The 21,598-nt window shown below is 35.7% G+C and overlaps 1 protein-coding gene across 2 annotated transcripts in view; it reads left to right on the top strand.

Annotated features, from left to right (window-relative positions):
* Positions 1–241: 241 nt before the first annotated feature.
* Positions 242–21,598, top strand: part of LOC127091369 (GEM-like protein 4) — a 40,337-nt gene continuing 18,980 nt past the window's right edge. The window contains exons 1-3 of one of the 2 annotated variants that reach the window (XM_051029993.1): positions 242–576; positions 660–943; positions 1,048–1,358. In XM_051029993.1, the coding sequence (XP_050885950.1) occupies positions 441–576; positions 660–943; positions 1,048–1,236 (609 nt within the window). In that variant the 5' untranslated portion in view covers positions 242–440 and the 3' untranslated portion in view covers positions 1,237–1,358. Of the gene's footprint in view, positions 577–659; positions 944–1,047; positions 1,359–21,598 lie in introns of those variants that run through there. The other variant, XM_051029994.1, reaches the window with a different exon arrangement.

Below are 21,598 nucleotides of genomic sequence, written 5' to 3'. Positions count from 1 at the left end.
AAGCAACTCCCATTCTTTTAATAAGCATAACTGTTCAATTGTTGAAAAAATTATTAGGCTAAATCTTTTATTGTGTAAATGTGGGAATGATTTGGCTATTTTCTTTTCACCTAAACATTCAATTTCTTTTTCCCTTCTTTTCATCAGAAAGGCGTAACTCCAGCTCAGAAAGCTCTAATCACTCACTCCCTTTAATTACCATTTCTAAAACAAATAAACTTCTTTCCTGTAAACAACTAAACATGCAATCTTCAACTTTTTTATTTCTTTTTTTCCTTTAGTCTTCATGATGATCCCTAGCTGACTCATCTTCCAAAAGGTCAACAATCACCTTGTTTCCTTTTAACCATATATATACTCATTTTGAATACATTCATTCATCAACCAAATTCTACACCTCTTCAACAATTTTTACAACCTAGAAACAAATTTTAACTGAAATGAATACCTCATTTCTTCATGAGCTACTTAATGGAATCTCTATCAGCTCAACATATCCGACTGGGAAGTCCTCAAAGAGATACTTGCCCGATTCATCTGCCAAATACTGCAACTCTATCACAAAGTCAAAGAAAGGTAGGACACATCTTCATTACCAAATATGTATTTCATCAATCAAATTTAATTTTATTGATCATGCTCCTTTTTCTTTTTGACAGGTAAATTAAATTCAGTTCTGACTAAGATGACAGATACTGTAAAAGGGAAACTGAGGCTGGGAGCAAGAATTCTTCGGGTTGGCGGAGTAGAGAAAGTATTTATGCAACTCTTTAGTGTTACAGATGGAGAGAAACTGTTGAAAGCATCACAGTGCTACTTATCAACCACCTCAGGTCCTATAGCTGGCCTCCTCTTCATATCCACTCACAAAGTTGCTTTTTGCAGTGAGAAATCCATCAAGATCGCTTCACCAAAAGGAGAATTCATTAGAGTTCACTATAAGGTGATTTTCATATTTATCTTTTTTTCAAGAGATCAGTTCTCAAATTCTTTTATATTTTCTTCACATTTTGCAAATATGTATACTTAATCTGTTTTCCATTTCAGGTTTGTATTCCACATGAAAAGATAGAGCGTGTCAACCAAAGCCAAAATGTGAAGAAACCTTCCGAAAAGTACATAGAAATAGTTACCATGGATGGTTTCGACTTTTGGTTTATGGATTTTTTTAATTACCGAAAAGCTTTAAGATATCTCCAGTGGGCTATTTCTCAATCTCAAAGAGAAAAGTTGTAGAAATAATCAAATAGTTTATCCCTACTGCTTCATCAATTATTTTTTGAAGTTGCAGAGGTTCCAAATATGTACAAATATTTTACATTATATTGTTAATATAAAAAATCTACTTGTTTCTTAAACGTTTGGTTCCATTCTATCTAACATCCAAAGTTGTTCCGTGAAGTTTAAAACTCAGTCTATAGATGATTAAAAATGGAGATAATTTCTGTTAAAACATGCAAGGACATTCCATATCAAATAACAGAAACTAATTAGAGTATGATTCATTTAATAAAACATAGAATTTTGTTGGTCTCATCTTTTCTACTAACCATGTTAAGTGTTAAACGATATGAGTAAAGGGTGGCACAAATATGTTCGTTGTTCTTTTACATAGATCATCAACATCTGTCTTTCTTTCAAGAAAACAACATATGATCTTCACTTTTCATACTGAATTTTCATTATCTAATAATAAAGAATGCAAACCTTATCTTAAAACAGTGTTTGAAATTATTAGTTAATAGCACAATAGATAACTTAGCAACCATTGTCTACTTGATTGTTTTAAAACATATAAATATTTCAAAAGTGTACAACTTGATTGGGATAACAGGGTTCAATTTCTTTAGGTAAATTCATGTAGACCTCCTTATCCAAATCCCCATGAAAGAAAGCATTGTGAACATCAAGTTGACGAAGGTAAGGATTTAAAGAAGAAGCTAAAGAAAGAAGTAGTCTTACAGCGGTGAGCTTGAGAACCAGCGAAAGAGTGTTAAAGAAATGTATACCTTCAACTTGGGTGAATCCTTTGGAGACTAATCTTTCTTTATGTCTTTCAATGGTTCCATCAAAATTGAATTTGGTCTTATATATCCATTTATAACCAATTGCCATTTTATCTGGTGGGAGGGTTGTAAGGTCCAAGTATTGTTGTGTGAGAGAGCTTTGATTTTATTGTCCCTGGCTTGAACCCATTGTGGATGAAGGATGACTTGCTTGTAGGTTGTTGGGTCACAAGAAGTTGAAATGACAAAAATAAAGGAATACAATGCAGAAGATGTTTGATGATAAGAAATAAACTTTGAAATGTCATAAACGATGGGAGAATGAGATGTAAAGCACACAAAATCATGAAGGTATGCAGGTGTGATATTCTGTTTAGTTGATTTTTTAAGAGTTGGTTAATTTTCAAAACTGAATTTCATCCAGTGAAAAAACTTCTACAAAAGAGTTTTATTTATAGAACAACATGTGTGGGCTACAAACCGAAAAAATTCCACTTAAGTGTATTGTATCTGATAATGTATTGTTTTCAGTTAAGCATGTGGTACCTTACGGTATGTCGTATTCCACTTAAATGCATTGTAGCTTACAATGTTCTACAACTCACTTAAATGCACTGTACCTTACGGTGTTCCGTAATTTTCTTAAGTAAATTATATCTTACGATGTTCCTTATTATATCTTTAATCATTCTATCCTTATTGTGTGTGACCATGTAGGTTCTCATGAAGTTGACAATTCTACTAAATCACACATTTAATGTAATAAACAGTGAGAGATATTGAGACACACATCATTGCTACCCAAGTCACAATAATCTTATGTGATCTGAAAAAACATTTTTGTCATAATGTTTGTATGTAAAATTACTCCTTAGACCTCATATATTTATTAAAAACAAGACATAGACTGTGTCATCCTTGTCTAGTTCAATATTGAACCCTTAGACATAAATCATATTACGCGGGCTAAGCAAATTCTATCTAGGTCACTCATGTCCCTTAATATGATTTGTGGAGTACCCATCGACCATCTTTATGGTCGTCATGTTATGGACAATGTTTGATTGGCAATAAAATATATGACTCCATATCTAAGGTCTATAGTGGTTTCAGGTCGAATGGTGGTATACATCACTATCACCTTGAGAATAACTTATGACATTTGCATAAAATTATATTTAGTATTCTCATCATGGATCAATCTAATGTAAATATGACCCATAATATTCATACTTATTTAAAGACTTGATAATTCTTTATCCATGATCCATAGGATGTGATCATCAACCTATCCACATAATAGTCCCAATGTTTTAATATTATCTCACTTAATAATAAAGCTTGACTATGGATACTTTAAGAATAATGTTTTATGTTCAATGGAATCTCATGATTAAGTGACAGTTAATGTTTCATTAAACGGAGTAGCTATTTGCTATACCCTAATTTTATCCTACATAATTTGCATTGCATTTTCTTTTTCAGATCGTTTTCATCTGATCATGTATGCTCATCAGTCCAAAAATAATTCATTTGCATAAAATAGACTTGTTTTCTACATGATTAAATAAATTCATTTATATCAAGAGAAAGTCAAAGTCAAAGGTTGACTTTGTATCCTTGACTTTCTTTAGATATCATGTGCATCTTTTTGATCTTTTATTAGTTTTTAACTTAGTGAATTGCCATGCATTCATATTAAGATCTTTCTTTAGAAAAGTTATCATTCTAAGTGTATCATAGAAGTTCAAAAATAAAGGCATCTTTTGTTTTAGGTGTCAACAAAAGTGAACTCATGCTGGGTTTTTTCTCCTCATTGCTTTGAAATACCTTTTAATAAAAAAGAGTAATATTTCTTAGTCTTTCATTTAATTTTATGTCACGTGGTATGCATATAAGAATAGAGCTGTAAAAGAATTCAAACGTGGATCCAATTTTTACTACACCTACACACACATCAAGTGATACTCATACATCAATTTTGGGGACCACAAAGGAATCACACCAATATAACCAAAATCACACCTACACTACAACAATCAGAAAAAAAAATCTGTTTAATTTCATCTTAATTTCAAATAACACATTTGAAATGAAATGCAAACTAACATTCAAAGTAATCCCAACCATTCATCCAAAAAATTTACAAGGATTCAACCAAGTTCACACGGATTCGCTCACATTTCCTCCAAATATGAGTCAGAGTCAGAAGATGACTCTAAATTTGAAGTCGGGTTTGATTCTAAATATGAGTCTAAATCTGAGGGTTCTGAAGATGAGTCAGAGTCAGAAGATGACTTTGAAGCTGAAGATGAGTCAGAGTCTGAAGGTGACTCTAAAGATGAAGAAGACTTTGAAGGCGAGTCTGAATCTGGTGGTGAATCTGATTCTGATGGTGATTCAGACTCTGATGGTGATTCAGACTCTGGTGGAGATCCAAACTCTGAGAATATTCCAGAATATGAAGGTGGTCAAACCTCTGAAGGTGGTACTTCTGGCGTTCCATCATCTGATATTGTTCCAGCGACAAAGCAAGATTATGAACAAGTTCATACGTGTCGCATCCTGCGAAAAATCAACCGGCGAGCTAAAAACAAAACAAACACACAGAGCCGCCACTGCGCGTTATTTATCCCAAGATAGGGAAAGGAAACGCTCAGAGAAACCTGGAAAGGAAATGGTCTCGCGACCAAAGAGAAAGGGTAAGGGAGTCGGTTACGCGAGGGGAAGGTATTAGCACCCCTCACGTCCGTCGTACTCGACGGGATCCACGTCCTAGAATAAAGAAAAGGTTGCTAAACATCACACACACACACAAGGGAACGCAGGTAGGGTTAGGAGGAACGAGCTCGATAAGGTATCGCACCTTATGCCTACATATCTTGTCTGAAACAAGAATCAGAGCCACTGTAGTTCGGCTTACGCACGCCAAACAACACAAAGCATACAGACAAGCAAGGGTGGCAAACATGGAGCCCGACAACCACTGGATGGAATTACGTCGGCATCCGAACCAAAACACGCACAAAACGGCAAACGTGGAGCCCGACTGCCAATCACTGGGCTTACGTCGGCATCCGAACCAAAACACACAGTCAGATAACAAGTAAACACACGCAAAAAAGAAAAAGGTTGCCCGGAGTGGTCTCGCACGACCACCTGCCTACATACCTCGTCTGGAACGAGGATCAGGGCGATGTAGTTCCCCTGAAAGGGACTGAATTGCTAGCCAGAAACCAGGGAAAGACACACTACTAGGGAGCTGGACTCGAGCCTAGTGTTGTCATGCATCGTTACCCTAAGTTCGGTTTTCTATCCTACTTGCATAAGCAAACTACTCCTATCCAGGAAAGAAGCAAGCACACAAGCATACAGAATAATTCAAGCATACATCCAATGAGAACAAGCATCTCAAACAGATATCCACACAGCACGCACTATAACCAAACAAGTGGCTCACACAATAGGTTTGACTGCCGAAGCGAGTCGTCTGTACGGGCTGTGTTTGCTCTTAACCTTGCCATTACGAGGCTAAGGTGAAGCAGATGAAAGGATGAAGTGAGGATCAGACCTCACAGCTCTTATCCCTAACCAGGGAGAGCTTCTGACAAATGAGCATGGGTCCAGAATGGGGGAACCCTTCTATACTCAGAGACTCTGACACAATGTGCACTGCACAAGATCTTGGGCTAGGATCTCAATGCTACAACCATGTAATGGGAGCAAGGAGAAGACTCAACTGAATAGTGGGGGGTAGACTGCATACCCCTACCTTCCACCAATTGCCTTATTTAAAGGACTTTCACCTGCTTGGCACAAAATTAAACAATCACAATCATCGCCTCTTAAGGAGGACTTCAGACATTTATTTGCCCGGCCCGGTAACAGCCGGGTCTCCAGACTACATGAAGTCAAGAGGACCTACCTCAATGCAAGTTGCTTAAGCAAAGCAAAGCAAAAGTTCACAAGGAACTGAGCAACTAAAAGTACCTGGAAACAGTCAAACACAGTTAGTACTCAGACAGACAAAACTAAACAGCAAAAGTTTAATCAGTTAATCTATACAGATCAATGCACAACAAAGCAAGTTCAAAGCTTAAGCCCAAGCTTCACCACCTACAAAACAATGTTATGTTAGTGTACAAACATCAAACAACATCAATTGCATTTAACTTGATTCATTCTCCATGTGCATTATGCTTTTGATCCTGAAAAATCAAGCAAATATTAGCAACAAGACCACTAGGCTAAACCTAGGGTCCAAAGGCAAGAAAAATTCCTAAACAGCAAGGTATTCACCAACCAAAGTCAAATTAATGTCAAACAAGAGCAAACACCATTAGTCTCATGTTTATATCATTCATCATGCTCATGTTATGCACAAAATAAGGCAAATTAGTTCAAATGAAGCATCAAACATGCAAACAGAACTATTGCATTCAAATCCACACCAAAACACTTCCAAAAATTCTCAAATAAATTACACCTAAATAGGGCCTAATCCAGGTATGGCACACCAAATTTCAGCTTAATTGGGCAAATGGAACCATGTCAATGAAAATCAACAAAAACAGACACAATTATAGGCTCCAAATCACATCATCAATACATGCATCCACTTCAAAAATTCATAACTCAATGAAAACAGTAAAGAAATGAGTGAGACCAAAACAGGGATGTCACATCATGTGTCTACAACATTCCTTCCAAATTTCATGATCATTCAATACCATATGAGCATTTCACATTAAATCTACCAACATGTATCACATGAGCTTGTAAATTCAACCACCAGAAATGAAAAATCACAATCAATTTGAAAATGCAATGTAAAATTCCACAAAAATTCATACAACATCTCAACATGTTAATGATTCACCATGCAAAATTTCATTTCATTCTAACAAGTATAGACCACTCAATTAAATCCAGCAAGTTGACATCAAGAGGTGTGACACAAATTGTCACACCTAAGTTCCAAAATTCATAACTCAATGATCAGGCATCAAAAACTCATGAAATTTACATGGAAATGAGCATCAATCAGTCAAGAATCATCACAAAAATTTTCAAGAATTTATTTTACATTATGAGCATTTCACAATGGAATTGGCCAAAGGTATCAAAAATGAGTACATGTGAAACAAGCCTAAATCAAACAATAATTCTACCATGCACAACTTTGACCAATAGGTCAAAAATAATCTACAGTCAACAACAAAGTCATAGGAAAAATTTCCATATTTTTCTGAATTTTCTACAATTTTCTATGAATTTTTGAACATGATTATGTATTTTTTAGAATTAATTAAAATAATTAAAGTTTAGTAATGGCATTATCGTAATTATGAGCGCGGGGGAGGGAAACATGCAATTTGAATTTTCAAACGCGTTTCAAGATCAAACAGCTTCATTCTCGTCGTTCTCATCCACCAAATTTCCAGAAACGCAACACACGCTCAAGAACATGAAATTTCAAACCAGCACCAAAATGAACAATCTCATATCCGTTAGAACCGCACGAACACGTAGATCACAAATATGAACTCTAATTAACCTAACAGTTCTTAAATCATGCAAATCGATCGATCTAGGGTTTGACATCTAAATTTCAAGTCACGATTTCTTAGCCTACAGTTGTCCATTCGCAATTCTAAAACCATCACCGTACTCTACCAGCAAAGGACTACATCACGCACATAATCATTTAGCAAATCGTGATGATCGAATTTCGAACATACCTGCTATGGCAGTAGTGAAACGGGACGAATTGGCACGTGAAAGCTCCAAACAGATGTAGAATGATCTTCCAGAAGTTGAATTCAATGCTCCAATTCAATCGAAGTTGCTCCTAATGCGCAGAAATCAAATTCACCATTGTTGAGGTTGTTATGAACAGTCACGATCCAAGCCTTTTCCACCTTCAATCTCCACAAACAGATGATCACGAGGATAGAAGAAGTTCAATGCAAAAGGAATTATGAAGATTGATTGAGATTTGGTGAAGTTTGATGGATTTGAAGTTCAATGTTCTTGAGAGAAAACTTGAGAATTTGGAAAGTTTGAGATCCAATCTTGGTAAAAGTGATTTTCTGTTATGTTTAGAGAGTGATTAAGAATATATATGTGAGCTTAAACCATGATTAATCATGTCATTAACCAAAATGCAATTGTTAAGTGAAATGGTTAACTTTCAAAGTGAGGGCAAAAGTGGAATTTCATAGGACAGCTCAATGCCACCTGTTTGACAGCTCACACACCTTCCAAATGCCATGTGTGAGCTGTTGAAACTTGTCTCACTCTCATTGGATGTGTAATTCTCAATTTCACTATGTGGATGGATTATGTCCAAATTTTGCACTTTCATTTTTCAAGCCAAATTCCAAACCACAAGCCTTTGCCATGAAATGATGATTCCAACAAATTTTAAATGCCATTCATGAGGTGTAGCAAAAATCCCCACTCAAAAATTCCAATTATTTTGAAAGTTGGACAATTTTGCCCTTGGTCCAATTTAACTGTCCAGTTGAAAATTGACTTTTTGCATTGACCATTTTTGGGAAAATCCAATTATGCACCATGAAATTACATGTCAAATGGAGTTTGTGCATATAAAGAACTTGCAATTTGGACAAACCATGTGGAAATTATGGCCTCCTGATTATGGGTCATTTTTGAAATTCACTGAGCCATAACTTTCCAACCATACATGGGATTTTCAAGTTCTTGGACTTTTTGGAAAGGTGAGAACAAGATCTACAACTTTCATGTTGAACAAATTTTCATTTGAAGCTTCCTTGGACACGTGGTCTTGAGGTCCAAAACTTTCCATTTTTGGAAACTTCAATTACAAGTCACTTTCTATTTTTGGCAGTTTTTATTCTGACTTGATTTTCTCCATTCTTAAGGTTTGCAATGTCAAATAACACTTGTCCCAACATGAATGAAGTGTATCCAACTCATTTCCACCTCCAAATCCATCAGATCATGTACAGTTGACCACAGTTGACTTTTTCAACTGACAGATGAATTTGGCAATGCATAGATCAACCTGAGCCCCAATCTCCAACTGAAATGGCTCAAGGGTGAAACCCTAGCCTCAATAAGCACAACATAATCACAAAATGAACCCCATATCCACCATAGACCCCATCTCCTGATCCAGCCCTGATTGGCCCAATGCAACTGATTAGGGTTGACCAGTGGTCAAAACCCTAATCTCAAGGAATCTTCTTCAATCTCCTAATGACATCCAACCATGATGATGATGATGTATCATTGCAATCAAGATGAAGACCAACATCCATTGAGAATCATGAAACCCTAATTTGAACTGCCCCATCCTCAGATGGCCAATGATCAATCAATAAACCCTAGGCTTGCACTTAGACTTCCTCATCTCCTGATCAAGACTTGAGAGGATAGCTTGCACAATGTAACCACATGATATGCAATATGCAATGCCTAATGACCTAAAAATGTAATGCAATATGTTAATGCTAGTCCCAAGAGAGGAGGGCAAATTTTGAGGTGTTACAGCTGCCCCTATTCAATCCACTGTGAACCTGTCGATACGAATAGCCTCGGCTTTCGGATGATCAGGATGAAGAGTGATTGAATACCAAGAACAGACGAACAATTTGCACTCTGATGGGATAATAATTAACAACGCCTGTCAGCATCGGCGAAGAAACAATCTCAAAAACGAAAAGACGTCGACCTGGATACCAAAATAAATGGTAACGCAGGGATAACTATGGCCTGAACACCACACATCCACTCGGGATCATTGTTCTCTCTTCTTTTTTCCTTTTTCTTGAACCCCGAAATTTTCCTCTGTGTTTTTTCATTTTATTGAACCCCGAAATTTTCTCTGCGCAAACGACCCTCGGATCTCTGCATTTGAACCCCATTCTCCTGTTTGCCAAAATAAATGGACCCCATTCTCCGATTTGGACCCCAGTCGCCTGACGATAACCCGCGATCGCCAATATGAACCCCGTTCTCCAGAAAATGCCGCAACATCTCCCTTTCTCCATTTGAACCCCATCTCCAGAAAATGTCTCCACATTTCCTTTTCTCCATTTGAACCCCGTTCTCCAATCTCTCGTGATAATTTCGCTGGCAACGCCGGAAATAACACCAAACACCACTCTGAGGGCGACATATCAGAGGGTACACCTTCACAAAAGGAAGGTAACATGTGCATCTCTTCTTCCGAAGACACCCGTAACGACCTCCACTGGCATCCGCCAAAGTCTAAGGTGACACATGAACAGAAGATAATCCCAAGGACCTCATCCCGGATATAATCTTCAACTCTATCTCCATTTGAACCCCAGAAAATGCCTCAGCATATACTCTTCTCTGATTGAACCCCGATCTCCAGAAAATGTCGCAACATCTCCTTTTCTCCATTTGAACCCCGGAAAATGCCTCAGCATATACTCTTCTCTGATATCATTTCCATCTCTGTCCGACGGAAACATTTCCTCCAATATCGCACTACTGGGGAACACTGCTGATCTGACGTCATGATGCTAAACTCCTCAGAGTAACACCTTCACCCTCAGGCGAAATAAAGACTCCAAGCGGTAACCACGGCTTGAATTGCGCTGAACGCCAAACATTTCCCATCTCGGCTTGACGGAAAACAATTACTCCAGTATCGCACTACTGGGGAATATCTTCGATTCAATCACGATGCTGAACTCCTCGGAGTAACACCTCTTCACCTTTGGGCAAAACCACTTCTCGAACAGTAACCACGGTTTGAGACTAGCTTATGCTTGCAATGATGAATGATCGATTTTTTCTGCGTAATGCTCCATACTTATGGAAATGCTACGCGATTATTTATTTTTCTATGCAATATGCCATGCTATTTTTTCATGATGAATGCATAAAAAAGAAATATCCCCCTCAAGGGACTCCTTTGGACAAACCATGTGGAAATTATGGCCTCCTGATTATGGGTCATTTTTGAAATTCACTGAGCCATAACTTTCCAACCATACATGGGATTTTCAAGTTCTTGGACTTTTTGGAAAGGTGAGAACAAGATCTACAACTTTCATGTTGAACAAATTTTCATTTGAAGCTTCCTTGGACACGTGGTCTTGAGGTCCAAAACTTTCCATTTTTGGAAACTTCAATTACAAGTCACTTTCTATTTTTGGCAGTTTTTATTCTGACTTGATTTTCTCCATTCTTAAGGTTTGCAATGTCAAATAACACTTGTTCCAACATGAATGAAGTGTATCCAACTCATTTCCACCTCCAAATCCATCAGATCATGTACAGTTGACCACAGTTGACTTTTTCAACTGACAGATGAATTTGGCAATGCATAGATCAACCTGAGCCCCAATCTCCAACTGAAATGGCTCAAGGGTGAAACCCTAGCCTCAATAAGCACAACATAATCACAAAATGAACCCCATATCCACCATAGACCCCATCTCCTGATCCAGCCCTGATTGGCCCAATGCAACTGATTAGGGTTGACCAGTGGTCAAAACCCTAATCTCAAGGAATCTTCTTCAATCTCCTAATGACATCCAACCATGATGATGATGATGATGTATCATTGCAATCAAGATGAAGACCAACATCCATTGAGAATCATGAAACCCTAATTTGAACTGCCCCATCCTCAGATGGCCAATGATCAATCAATAAACCCTAGGCTTGCACTTAGACTTCCTCATCTCCTGATCAAGACTTGAGAGGATAGCTTGCACAATGTAACCACATGATATGCAATATGCAATGCCTAATGACCTAAAAATGTAATGCAATATGTTAATGCTAGTCCTAAGAGAGGAGGGCAAATTTTGAGGTGTTACAATACGCTACAAAGAATCTGAAACATTCCAAGGAGATTTGTAGAGTTTGCCGTGTTACAAGATATTGAAGTAGACTCTGAGGGAGAAGTCATTAAGTGTGTCATGTTAGTAGACTCTTAACCAGAAAGTGTTGAAGAAACGCTCAAAAAGATAGTGTGGTTGAAGGCCATGAAAGAAGAATTTGAGGCTATAGAAAGAAACAAGACTTAGGAATTGATTAAGCTTCTAAAGGACAAGAAAGCCATCAACGTCAGATGGATTTTCAAGGAGAAATTAAATCCAAATGGATCAATTAGAAAACACAAGGTAAGGTTAGTAACAAGAGGTTTCCTACATAAACCTGGGTTAGATTACTTTAAAGTGTTTGCTCCTGTAGCGAGACATGAGAGAATCAGACTGGTGATTGTGATAGTTGCTAACAAGAATTGGCCTCGGATGCATTTAGATGTGAAATCTACATTTCTGAATGGTCCATTTCAAGAAGAGGTATATGTGTCACATTCTCCTAGATTTGAAAAAAATAATCAGGAATGGATGGTATACAAGTTGTATAATGTCTTGTATGGACTTAAACAAGCTCCTAGAGCTTGGAATCTAAAAATTGATTCATTTTTCAAGCTCCAAGGATTCAAAAAGTGTGAGATTGATTATGGCGTTTATGTTCAGCATACTTCTGAAGAAAATATAGTTTTGCTGTGTCTCTATGTTGATGGCATATTGCTAACAGGGAGTTATGAACATGAGATAGTTAAGTTCAAGAAGGTGCAGATGAATGAGTTTGAGATAATTGATCTAGGAAAGATTACATATTTTCTAAGGATGGAGATTATGTACTCTAAGAAGGGTATCATTTTGCATCAACTGAGATATGAACTTAAGCTTCTGAAGAGATTCGAGCTGTTGAATTATAATGTTGGGCCCACACTGTCAAAAACAAATCACAAATTGAATTCTGATTCTGAAGGTCATGATATAGATGCTGCAACTTTCAAGCAATTAGATGGATCTCTGAGGTATTTGTGTAATACTAGACATAACATTTACTATGCAGTTAGAATAGTTAGTAGATTCATGAGTAAACCGAAGTGGACTCATTACCAAGCCCATGTTAGGATTCTGAGGTATATTAAGGGGGACTCTGAAGTATGAAGTTTTATTTCCTTATGGTGAAAAGGTTAATTCAGAGTTGTTGTGTTACTCAGAATCTGATTGGTGTGGAGACAAAATTGACATAAGAAGTACTTCTGGATATTTTTTTAAGTATCTAGGAAGTCTTATTTCTTGGTGTTCCAAAAAGCAACTAGTTATTTCTTTGTCAACCTGTGAAGCTGAATATATTGGAGGTGTTGTGGTTGTATGTCAAGTTGTTTGTCTTCTAAATTTACTGCGGGATCTGAATATCAAGGTAAACAAGCATCTGAAGCTGGTGATTGATAACAAGTCTGCAATCAATCTTGTTATCAATCAAGTTCAGAATGGAGTGCTAGAAGCAAGCATATTGAGATTAAGTATCCTTTTCTGAGAAGTCGGGTTCAGAATGCAGTGCTAGAAGTTATGCATTGTAGCACCCAGAAGCAGCTAGAAGATGTTCTGATGAAAGTGATCAAGACTGATCAATTTCTCCACTTGAGGGATAGAATTGGTATTGTAAGTTTTGATTAGCTGAATATGAATTAAAGGATGATGTTAGAAATAATTCATTTTCAATATTTGTAGTATTTATTTTGTTAAGATTAACCTAGCCAGTGTAGGTTAGTGTGTTATCTACGTAGCATTATTATTTGTGTATATATAGTATTGTAGCCGTCTACAATTGCATCCACTGGATATTATAGTGTAGCGTGTGTGCAACTATTTGTTGTAACCGTTTTAGCAGAGTAGTAAAAGTTTGTTATTCACTCTTTTCTCTCTTCTTCCATCTTCATCTTCTTCATCTTATATATCAACTGGGATAAGTAGGAAGTAAATCTTTAGCCTTTTGTGGGATGACTCAACCACGATGTTGGTTGATGCAATAAAGAAACTACTTACATGGCAACTTAAAGGACTTTATTTAAGATAATATTTTGACATGATGGATTGTTTGGTTAGTTTAAGAAAAAGATGGTAAAGAAAGATATAAGTTAGGTTTTTTTATAAAAAAACTTAAAAGGGTTTATTTTTAGAGGCTTAGAAAAAAGTTTATATATATCTTCAAGAGCAAGATAACATGTTGTCGGCCAACCCTTTGGTTTTGGTTTTGAAAAAATGGGTATATGATTTGGCATTATAACTTTATGATGTTAGACTTGTCTAAAATCTGTAGGTAGGCATTTACACCAAAAATGATGGTCATGTTTACCCTCTGTGACTGACTTATATCTAAGATAGACTAAATGCTAGTGAATTCATCCACTATTATTAATAAAATAATTTTTGCTTATTTTAGTTATTTACTCAATTGATGGATTGCATGTTTAAAAGGATATAAGATTAGATAGTCCTGTTTTAGGATTGAAATTATGGCTGTAAGCACTGGACAATTTCTTCTCCATAACTATCTATCGCCCAAGTATAAGGAAATTATACCACAAAAAGTAAAGAAAACAAATACTTTTGAACTACATATGCTTATGTGGGGATGAATCACCAGAGGTTTATGATCTTGCATGCTAACTTTCTTAAATGGTAACTTTTCTAGTTTCTCTTGAGGAAAGGTAGGAAAAAAAGGTGAATTTTTAACCATGTTGCCATGTTATTAGAAACAATTATCCATAATGCCTTCCTTTTCAACCATATTTTCCAAACTACTATGATTCCAAACCAAAAATAATTGTTTATGGACAGTCCTTAAAACAATACAACACCCGCCCATTTAAATGGGCGGCACCATGTAGAACTTTTTTTTATAATTTAATATTAATAATAAATATATGTTAATTAATATATTTAAAATGAATAAAAAATTAATAATGAATATATATTAATTAGTTTTGAGATTATAATAAAATAATTGAAATTTATTTTTATGTACATAATTATTTTAATTAAATAATTTTTTATATGTTAATTAGTAATGATATATGTTAATTAGGTTTTAATTATAATAAATTAATTTCAAATAATTTAATATATTTAAAGTAAATATAAAAATTAATAACGAATATATATATTAATTAGTTTTGAAATTATAATAAAATAATTTATTTTTATTTTTATGTAAATAATTATTTTAAATAAATATTTTTTTTATATTTTAATTAGTAATGATATATGTTAATTAGATTTTAATTATAATAAATTAATTTCAAATAATTTAAATTAATTTATATATATATATATATATATATATATATATATATATATATATATATATGTATATATAATTATTTGGGTAATGCTAACTTGTGTCCTCGTAGTACAAGTTAAGAGATAAATATAGTAAAACCTTATTGGAAATTGTATATTGAATTTAATACAAGTTTATAATTAATGATTTTCATGTTTTTTTCAATAAGAAATTTTTTATTTGTGACTTTTTTAATACGTGTTCCAATGGCACAAGTTAGCATTACCCTAATTATTTTATTTAAAAAATATAGTTTTGTCACTACAATGTATGAATGCTTTGATTATTTTATTATTTAAGTACAGTACTGTCCCTACAATGGGCGGATGCTTTAATTATTTTATTATTTAAGTACAACTTTATCACTGCAATGGACGGATCATTTGATATATTTATTATTTAAGTACAACTTAGTTATTGCAATGGATGGATCATTTGATTTATTTTCTTATTTAAGTATAACTCTTTCACTACAATGGACGGTTGTTTTGATTATTTTATAATGAGTCCGCCAATTGTTTTGGAGGATCCACGTGGCCGATCTGATATAAATAGAGGTGTGGTGCGATCTTTTTTTTTTTACATTTATTCTCATTTTCTTCTAATATTGCTAACATGGATTCGCCGCTGCAAATGGAATGAGATTTATTCGTGAGACAAGCCTCTGATGGAGATACTCTTCTGGAACATCCAAAGTTTTGAGCAACTACAGAGGAACTTGATTCGTTTCTTAGACTGAGACATACCTGAAGGGGAAAAAGTTAGAAGTATTGAGAGACACGATGCCCAACGTGGGTGGGTGTGACTTAGAAATGATAAGCATGCTAGAGAAATGATGTTTGGACCAAATGATATCAATTTGATTGTTGTAATCAGTTAGAAATATTGTGTTTAAATGTTGTGGTTAAGTATTTTTATTTGTTTTAATATTTGTTGTATGTGTTATTTTGTAAGACTTGTTGTTGTTCGTTTTGTGTTATTTGAATTCTTGTTATTTATATTTGTTAATGATACTTGATAACAAAATAAAAAGTTATTTATTACTAATTCCAACATTAGGACACCGAGTTCGGTTGTGACCAGGAAGATGATACATGTAACCTTTTATGTTCAACTTATCAGTCGTGTCCATTTATGTTCTAATATGTGTTCTCACTAGGTAGCTTTCTTGTTCCTCTGTATTCTGGATTATAGCAAACTTGATCTCCTTCATAAATGGGTCAATACTCATCGTATGGTAGCACTAAAAAGCTTGTGTTGTAAACCCCAAATAGACTTGCAACCTTGTAAACGTTGGACAAAAGAGCATAAGTGCCTTGGTGCACCATAGAATATGCAGCGATAACATGTGAACAAGGAACATCGTATGCCTGAAACTTTTTGCAGTTGCACCAACCATTTAATAGGTTGACCTTGTAATATCCCATAGGCTTCCCCTCATTGTGGTCCATTGTCTCCTTAACACTGAAAGTGTTTCAATTATAGTGAAAATTCTTACCTGATGCGTGTTGGATTTTGTTGTTTCTTCTTTCATCACCTTAATGCAATTGTTTTTAGATGTTTGCCCAAATTTCAACATTGCACTCCAATGTGCACCCCTTTCAACAAATAGTGATCCCAGTCTATAGTATGTTGCACCTACTAATGATGTAATGGGTAGATTACATATGCATTTAAAGACTGAGTTCATTGACTCGATGAGGTTCGTTGTCATGTGACTTCAACACCGACCCCCGTCAAATGCGCTTGTCCACTTATCTACTGGAACATTGTCTACCCACCTTAAAGCATCATTGATCACAGACCACCATTGCATATAGTTAGAAGAAGAATTGGTGAAAATGAGCGAAAGATGAGCCAAAATGAAGAAGAAAGACCCAAGAATGAGTGAAAAATAACCAAGTATGGAAGAATGAGACTTAGTGAATATTCTTGTGAAAAGGGTGAATTTTGACGCAACTACTAGAATAATCATGCGCGACATCGTGTGCATGATAGGGATGTTTAGGTTACATCGCGTGCACGATGCTTGTATAATGCACGCGATGGGTGTGTTTATGGGCTTTTTCTGATGCGTTCTGACTCGTTCTTAGTGCTTTTTAAGGGGGGTTTCAGCAGTTTGGAAATGGTTATAAATTCTTTCACTTAAAGCACAATTTTACAATATCAAAGGGTGATTTTGAGAGCATTGGAATCCATTGGAGGTCAATCCTTCAAGGGAATTCATATGATATTCTTCTTTATCCTATTGGTATTGTAATTTTCATTATGAGTAGCTATAGCTCCTCTAGGTTAGGTTGTGTGATGATGAATCTTATTCAATCTTGTTGGCATTATATGTTGGTTTGAATTTGTATGAATCCTTTGAATTATAATTTTCTTCAGTTGTTGCTTATTCTTAATGCTTTTTATTTGAGATACTTTGTTAATCTGGTATTGGACACATTGGGATTACTGATCCTTAGTCTATGTGTTGGTGTTACCACAAGAAATTAGTGAGGCATGTTGAAGGCGTAATTAATGAAAGCGCCTTATGGATTTAAGGATTATACCTCACCAAGGGCACTACGCCAAAAACTGGAATAGATAGCGCACCTTAGAGGGCGCTTTATTACAAAAGCGCACTCTAAAGTGAAGCGAAAAAATAAGGAGCGAACAACTGGAATAGACAGCGCACTTTAGAGGGCGCTTTTGTAATAAAGCGCCCACTAAGGTGAAGCGAAAAAATAAGGAGGAGATAGAGGGACAATAATACAGGGTGCTTTTTAGAAAGCGCCCTCTAAGGTTACCCTTAGAGGGCGCTTTTAAAAAAGCGCTCTATAAGTCCATGTGCATTTCCAGTTTATAAAGCGCTTTTGGAAAGCCTTAGAGAGCGCTTTCATAAGCGCCCTCTTAGGCCCCCTTTAGAGGGCGCTTTTTTTCCACAAGCGCCCTCTAAGGTCCCCTTTAGTAAACATTAAAATTATAACATACTGCGCGTTTTGTTATTTCACTCTCTCTTATTTTCGTTCTTTTTCACGTTAGGGTTCTCACTGCTACGATTTTCGCTACTTCTAAGGCGTTCTCCTTCCACCTCTGTTAGATCTACGACGTTTCCTCCTTCTATTAATTCGTTGTTAGCTGTTCGATTTTGACACCATAGGTATTTTTCTAATCTTCATATTACTTGGTTTCTCTTCTGACGTTCGCTATTGTTCATTTTTTGTTTCATTTTTCTTGGTTCATACATTTATTGAGTATTCTCAACAATAATTATTGTGTTGCAATGCTAGCAATGGAGACTAGGCATTATGGGTTAAATTTCACCAACTGTTCCATTTGTTTCTCGATGTAGAAAAAGGAGGCAGCAATATCTAAAACACCTTCTACCAATCAAAGGTACACTATGCAGCTTATGAGTGTATTTATTCTAGCATACATAGCGTAGCTAGTAACTTAAGAAGTTTAGGTATGGATGTTATTTGATAGAGTAAATTAGAGTCGACTATTCTTCTGTTAGCTTTCAGTTAGACCGTTATACAATTCTACATATATATTTTCTAGTCAATGTTTATCTTTTGTAAAAACTATATGATGATATATAACTATGCTACAAATTAGTGCATACCACTAATGCTTAATGCATGGTTCATACATTCTCATGCTATTGAAGTCAGAGATATCTGAAAATGTTGAGATTCACAAGGATGTTCTCCGAGGTTTAAATCCCAATAGAAATGAAAATTGGATAGTACGAGAGCACAATCGATGTTTTATACCTTGGTTTAAGGATCATATTTATTCAAAGTATTATTCAGATCCCGCTTCAATAACAGAAAGGTTGAGATGCTTAGCATATGGTCCAAGTTTCCATGTTTTTTCTTATAGCGCATACGCGATTAATGGATACACATTTTATACCAAAGAACAAGATGATAAAAGTACTATGCAGAATAGTGGTGTCAACGTGGTAGCTGAAGCAATGCACATATCAAGTGTGAAGGACTTAAACCCCAAATTTGCAAATCTGTCGTATTTTGGTGTTATCGAGCGTATTTGGGTGTTTGATTATGAGAAGTTTCAGATTCCTATATTTGGTTGCAAGTGGGTTGAAAATAATAACGGCATTCGAATGGATAAGTCAGGATTTTTGCAAGTGGATCTTAATAGGGTGGGATACAAAGATGAGTCTTTTATTCTAGCCTCTCAAGCTAGACAAGTGTTCTATGTCAATGATCCGAAAAGTACGAAATGGTCTATAGTTCTTTTTTCCAACAAAGTAATTGATGAAAACACTGGAGATCAAGGTGATATTGATGTTGAGATTGAATCGTTTACCAGAAATGATCAAGATGAGAATATTATATCAAATGATTCATATATTAGAAATGATCATAATGAGGGTATTTGGATCAATCCAACCGTCCGTGTTGTTAAGAGACATGTAGAACATATTCCAACCAAGAAAAGAAAGAGAACTTAGTGAAAAAGGTACAGGTCAAATGATTTTAATTGTTTTCTTTATTACAGGTAAAATGGCTTTATTACAGGTAAAAGGTATAAACACAATTATATGATATTTATGCATAGAAAATGTTAATTCTTGATCTTATACTTCACCTAACTAATTTTATGATATTTTAGGTTCATGCTATTGATATTGAACAAAAAGAGGTTGTTGCTAAGAAGACTGCGGCTAGCAAAAAAAACATACATCTCAGAGATGTTTTTGCTACTTAGTTTTATTTCTTTTTAAGTTATGAATTGGTTGTATATTTAGAATCTTTAGAAGTTAAACGATTATATATCAGTGGATTGTTGTATATGTATGGATTGTTGTATATAAGGCTTGTTGAATGCAATGTGTGAAAAAGGGCTTCAAATTATACAGTTTTAGGTGTACTGCTTCAATATACAGGTTGTCTAAAATAAATAAAAAAATATAGCGCTTTTAAAAAAAAAAAATTTAAATAACCACCCACTTTAGAGGGCGCTTTCCAAAATAAGCGCCCTCTAAACCCTTTAAATTTCCACTTTAGAGGGCGCTTTCCAGTAAAAGCGCCCTCTAAACCCTTAAAGTTTCCACTTTAGAGGGCGCTTTCCAGTAAAAGTGCCCTCTAAACCCTTAAAAGTTTCCACTTTAGAGGGTGCTTTCTTTAAAAAGCTCCCTCTAAAGTGGCCCTTAAAGGGCTTAAAGAGCCACTTTAGAGAGCGCTTTCACCAGGAAAAAAAGCGTTGTCTTTACCTATGCCAGCGCCAGATTAGAGGGCGCTTTAAAGCGCTGTTATAGGCCAAAAAAAGTGCCCTCTTTTCCCTTATTTGGCGTAGTGGGGGATGTTTGAAAGAAAAGTTGAGTCCAAGATAAGCAAGAGCTGGGAAAACCACAGGTTACCAGAAGATGAAATCGACGGAAGAAGCAATTGGGTCGAAATTCGTTCTGTCGACTAAACCAGAGATTGGGACTTAAGAAGTTCTTGATTGTATTGGACACATAGGGGATGGTGTCGACATAAGTACCTGAGCGGGATAAGTTTGAAATTCAAAATGACTAGCGGTTACAAGGAGAACGAGCGCCAAATATATTGAGCAGTTTTTAGATCGTGTAGCACGACGTCTGTCTACAGACAGTTATTTTTGGGGTAGTTTTGCCTGTAGACAGTCTCTTTAGTTCATTATAAATAGGGGATCCCACAGAGGACTCCGGGGTGTTCACTTTGTACCAAAATCACTTGTAAAAAACTTCACATTCCCAGCGCGAGGAAGCAAGAGTTTTCAAGAGTGCTATGTACGTGAATCACCACATTTACTTCAATGCAACTTCCTTATTTTTCAATTGTTCTTGTTGAACACTTTATTTTAATTTCGTTTACGTTTGAATTATCCTTTTATGTTGCCGTCTACGTTGTTGACACTAATTCTATTACGATAATAGAATTCACCAAAAGCGTGTTCGTTGTGTATGTCTTTTGAATGTTATAGTGTTGTCGGTCACGAGTCACCCATAGTCTATAACATCATCATTTTGTGTGGAAAAACCTTTGCTTGTTCAATATTTTGTCAGAAGCCGTTTCTCACAAAGTTAATAGTCCTTCGAATTGAACGAGTTACCCTGTTACATTAGCACATGTCTTAGGATCAACTGGTCGATCCTGCAAGTAACCCTTAGTTTTAAGGCTTAGGGAGGACCAGCGATTGTTTACCAATTTCCACAGTAAACAAAATGGCACGCCCAGTGTGACCAGTGCTAGTGTAGTTACGCAATTGCATGAAACTTAGAAGTGGCAAACTATATAGTAGACCACAAGAAACTGTGAAAATGTCAAACTCCAATACGGATGAAGTGCCACAAGGGACTTTATCCACTACAGAAACAGTAATTTCACAGGTTGCAACTTTGCCTCCGTTGACAAGTGCAGCCTCAACGATGTCGACTACAG

The sequence above is a fragment of the Lathyrus oleraceus genome, chromosome 6 (assembly GCF_024323335.1).
Source record: "Lathyrus oleraceus cultivar Zhongwan6 chromosome 6, CAAS_Psat_ZW6_1.0, whole genome shotgun sequence".
NCBI classification, from domain to species: Eukaryota; Viridiplantae; Streptophyta; class Magnoliopsida; order Fabales; family Fabaceae; genus Lathyrus; species Lathyrus oleraceus.
This window is presented reverse-complemented; position numbering and strand designations above follow the sequence as displayed.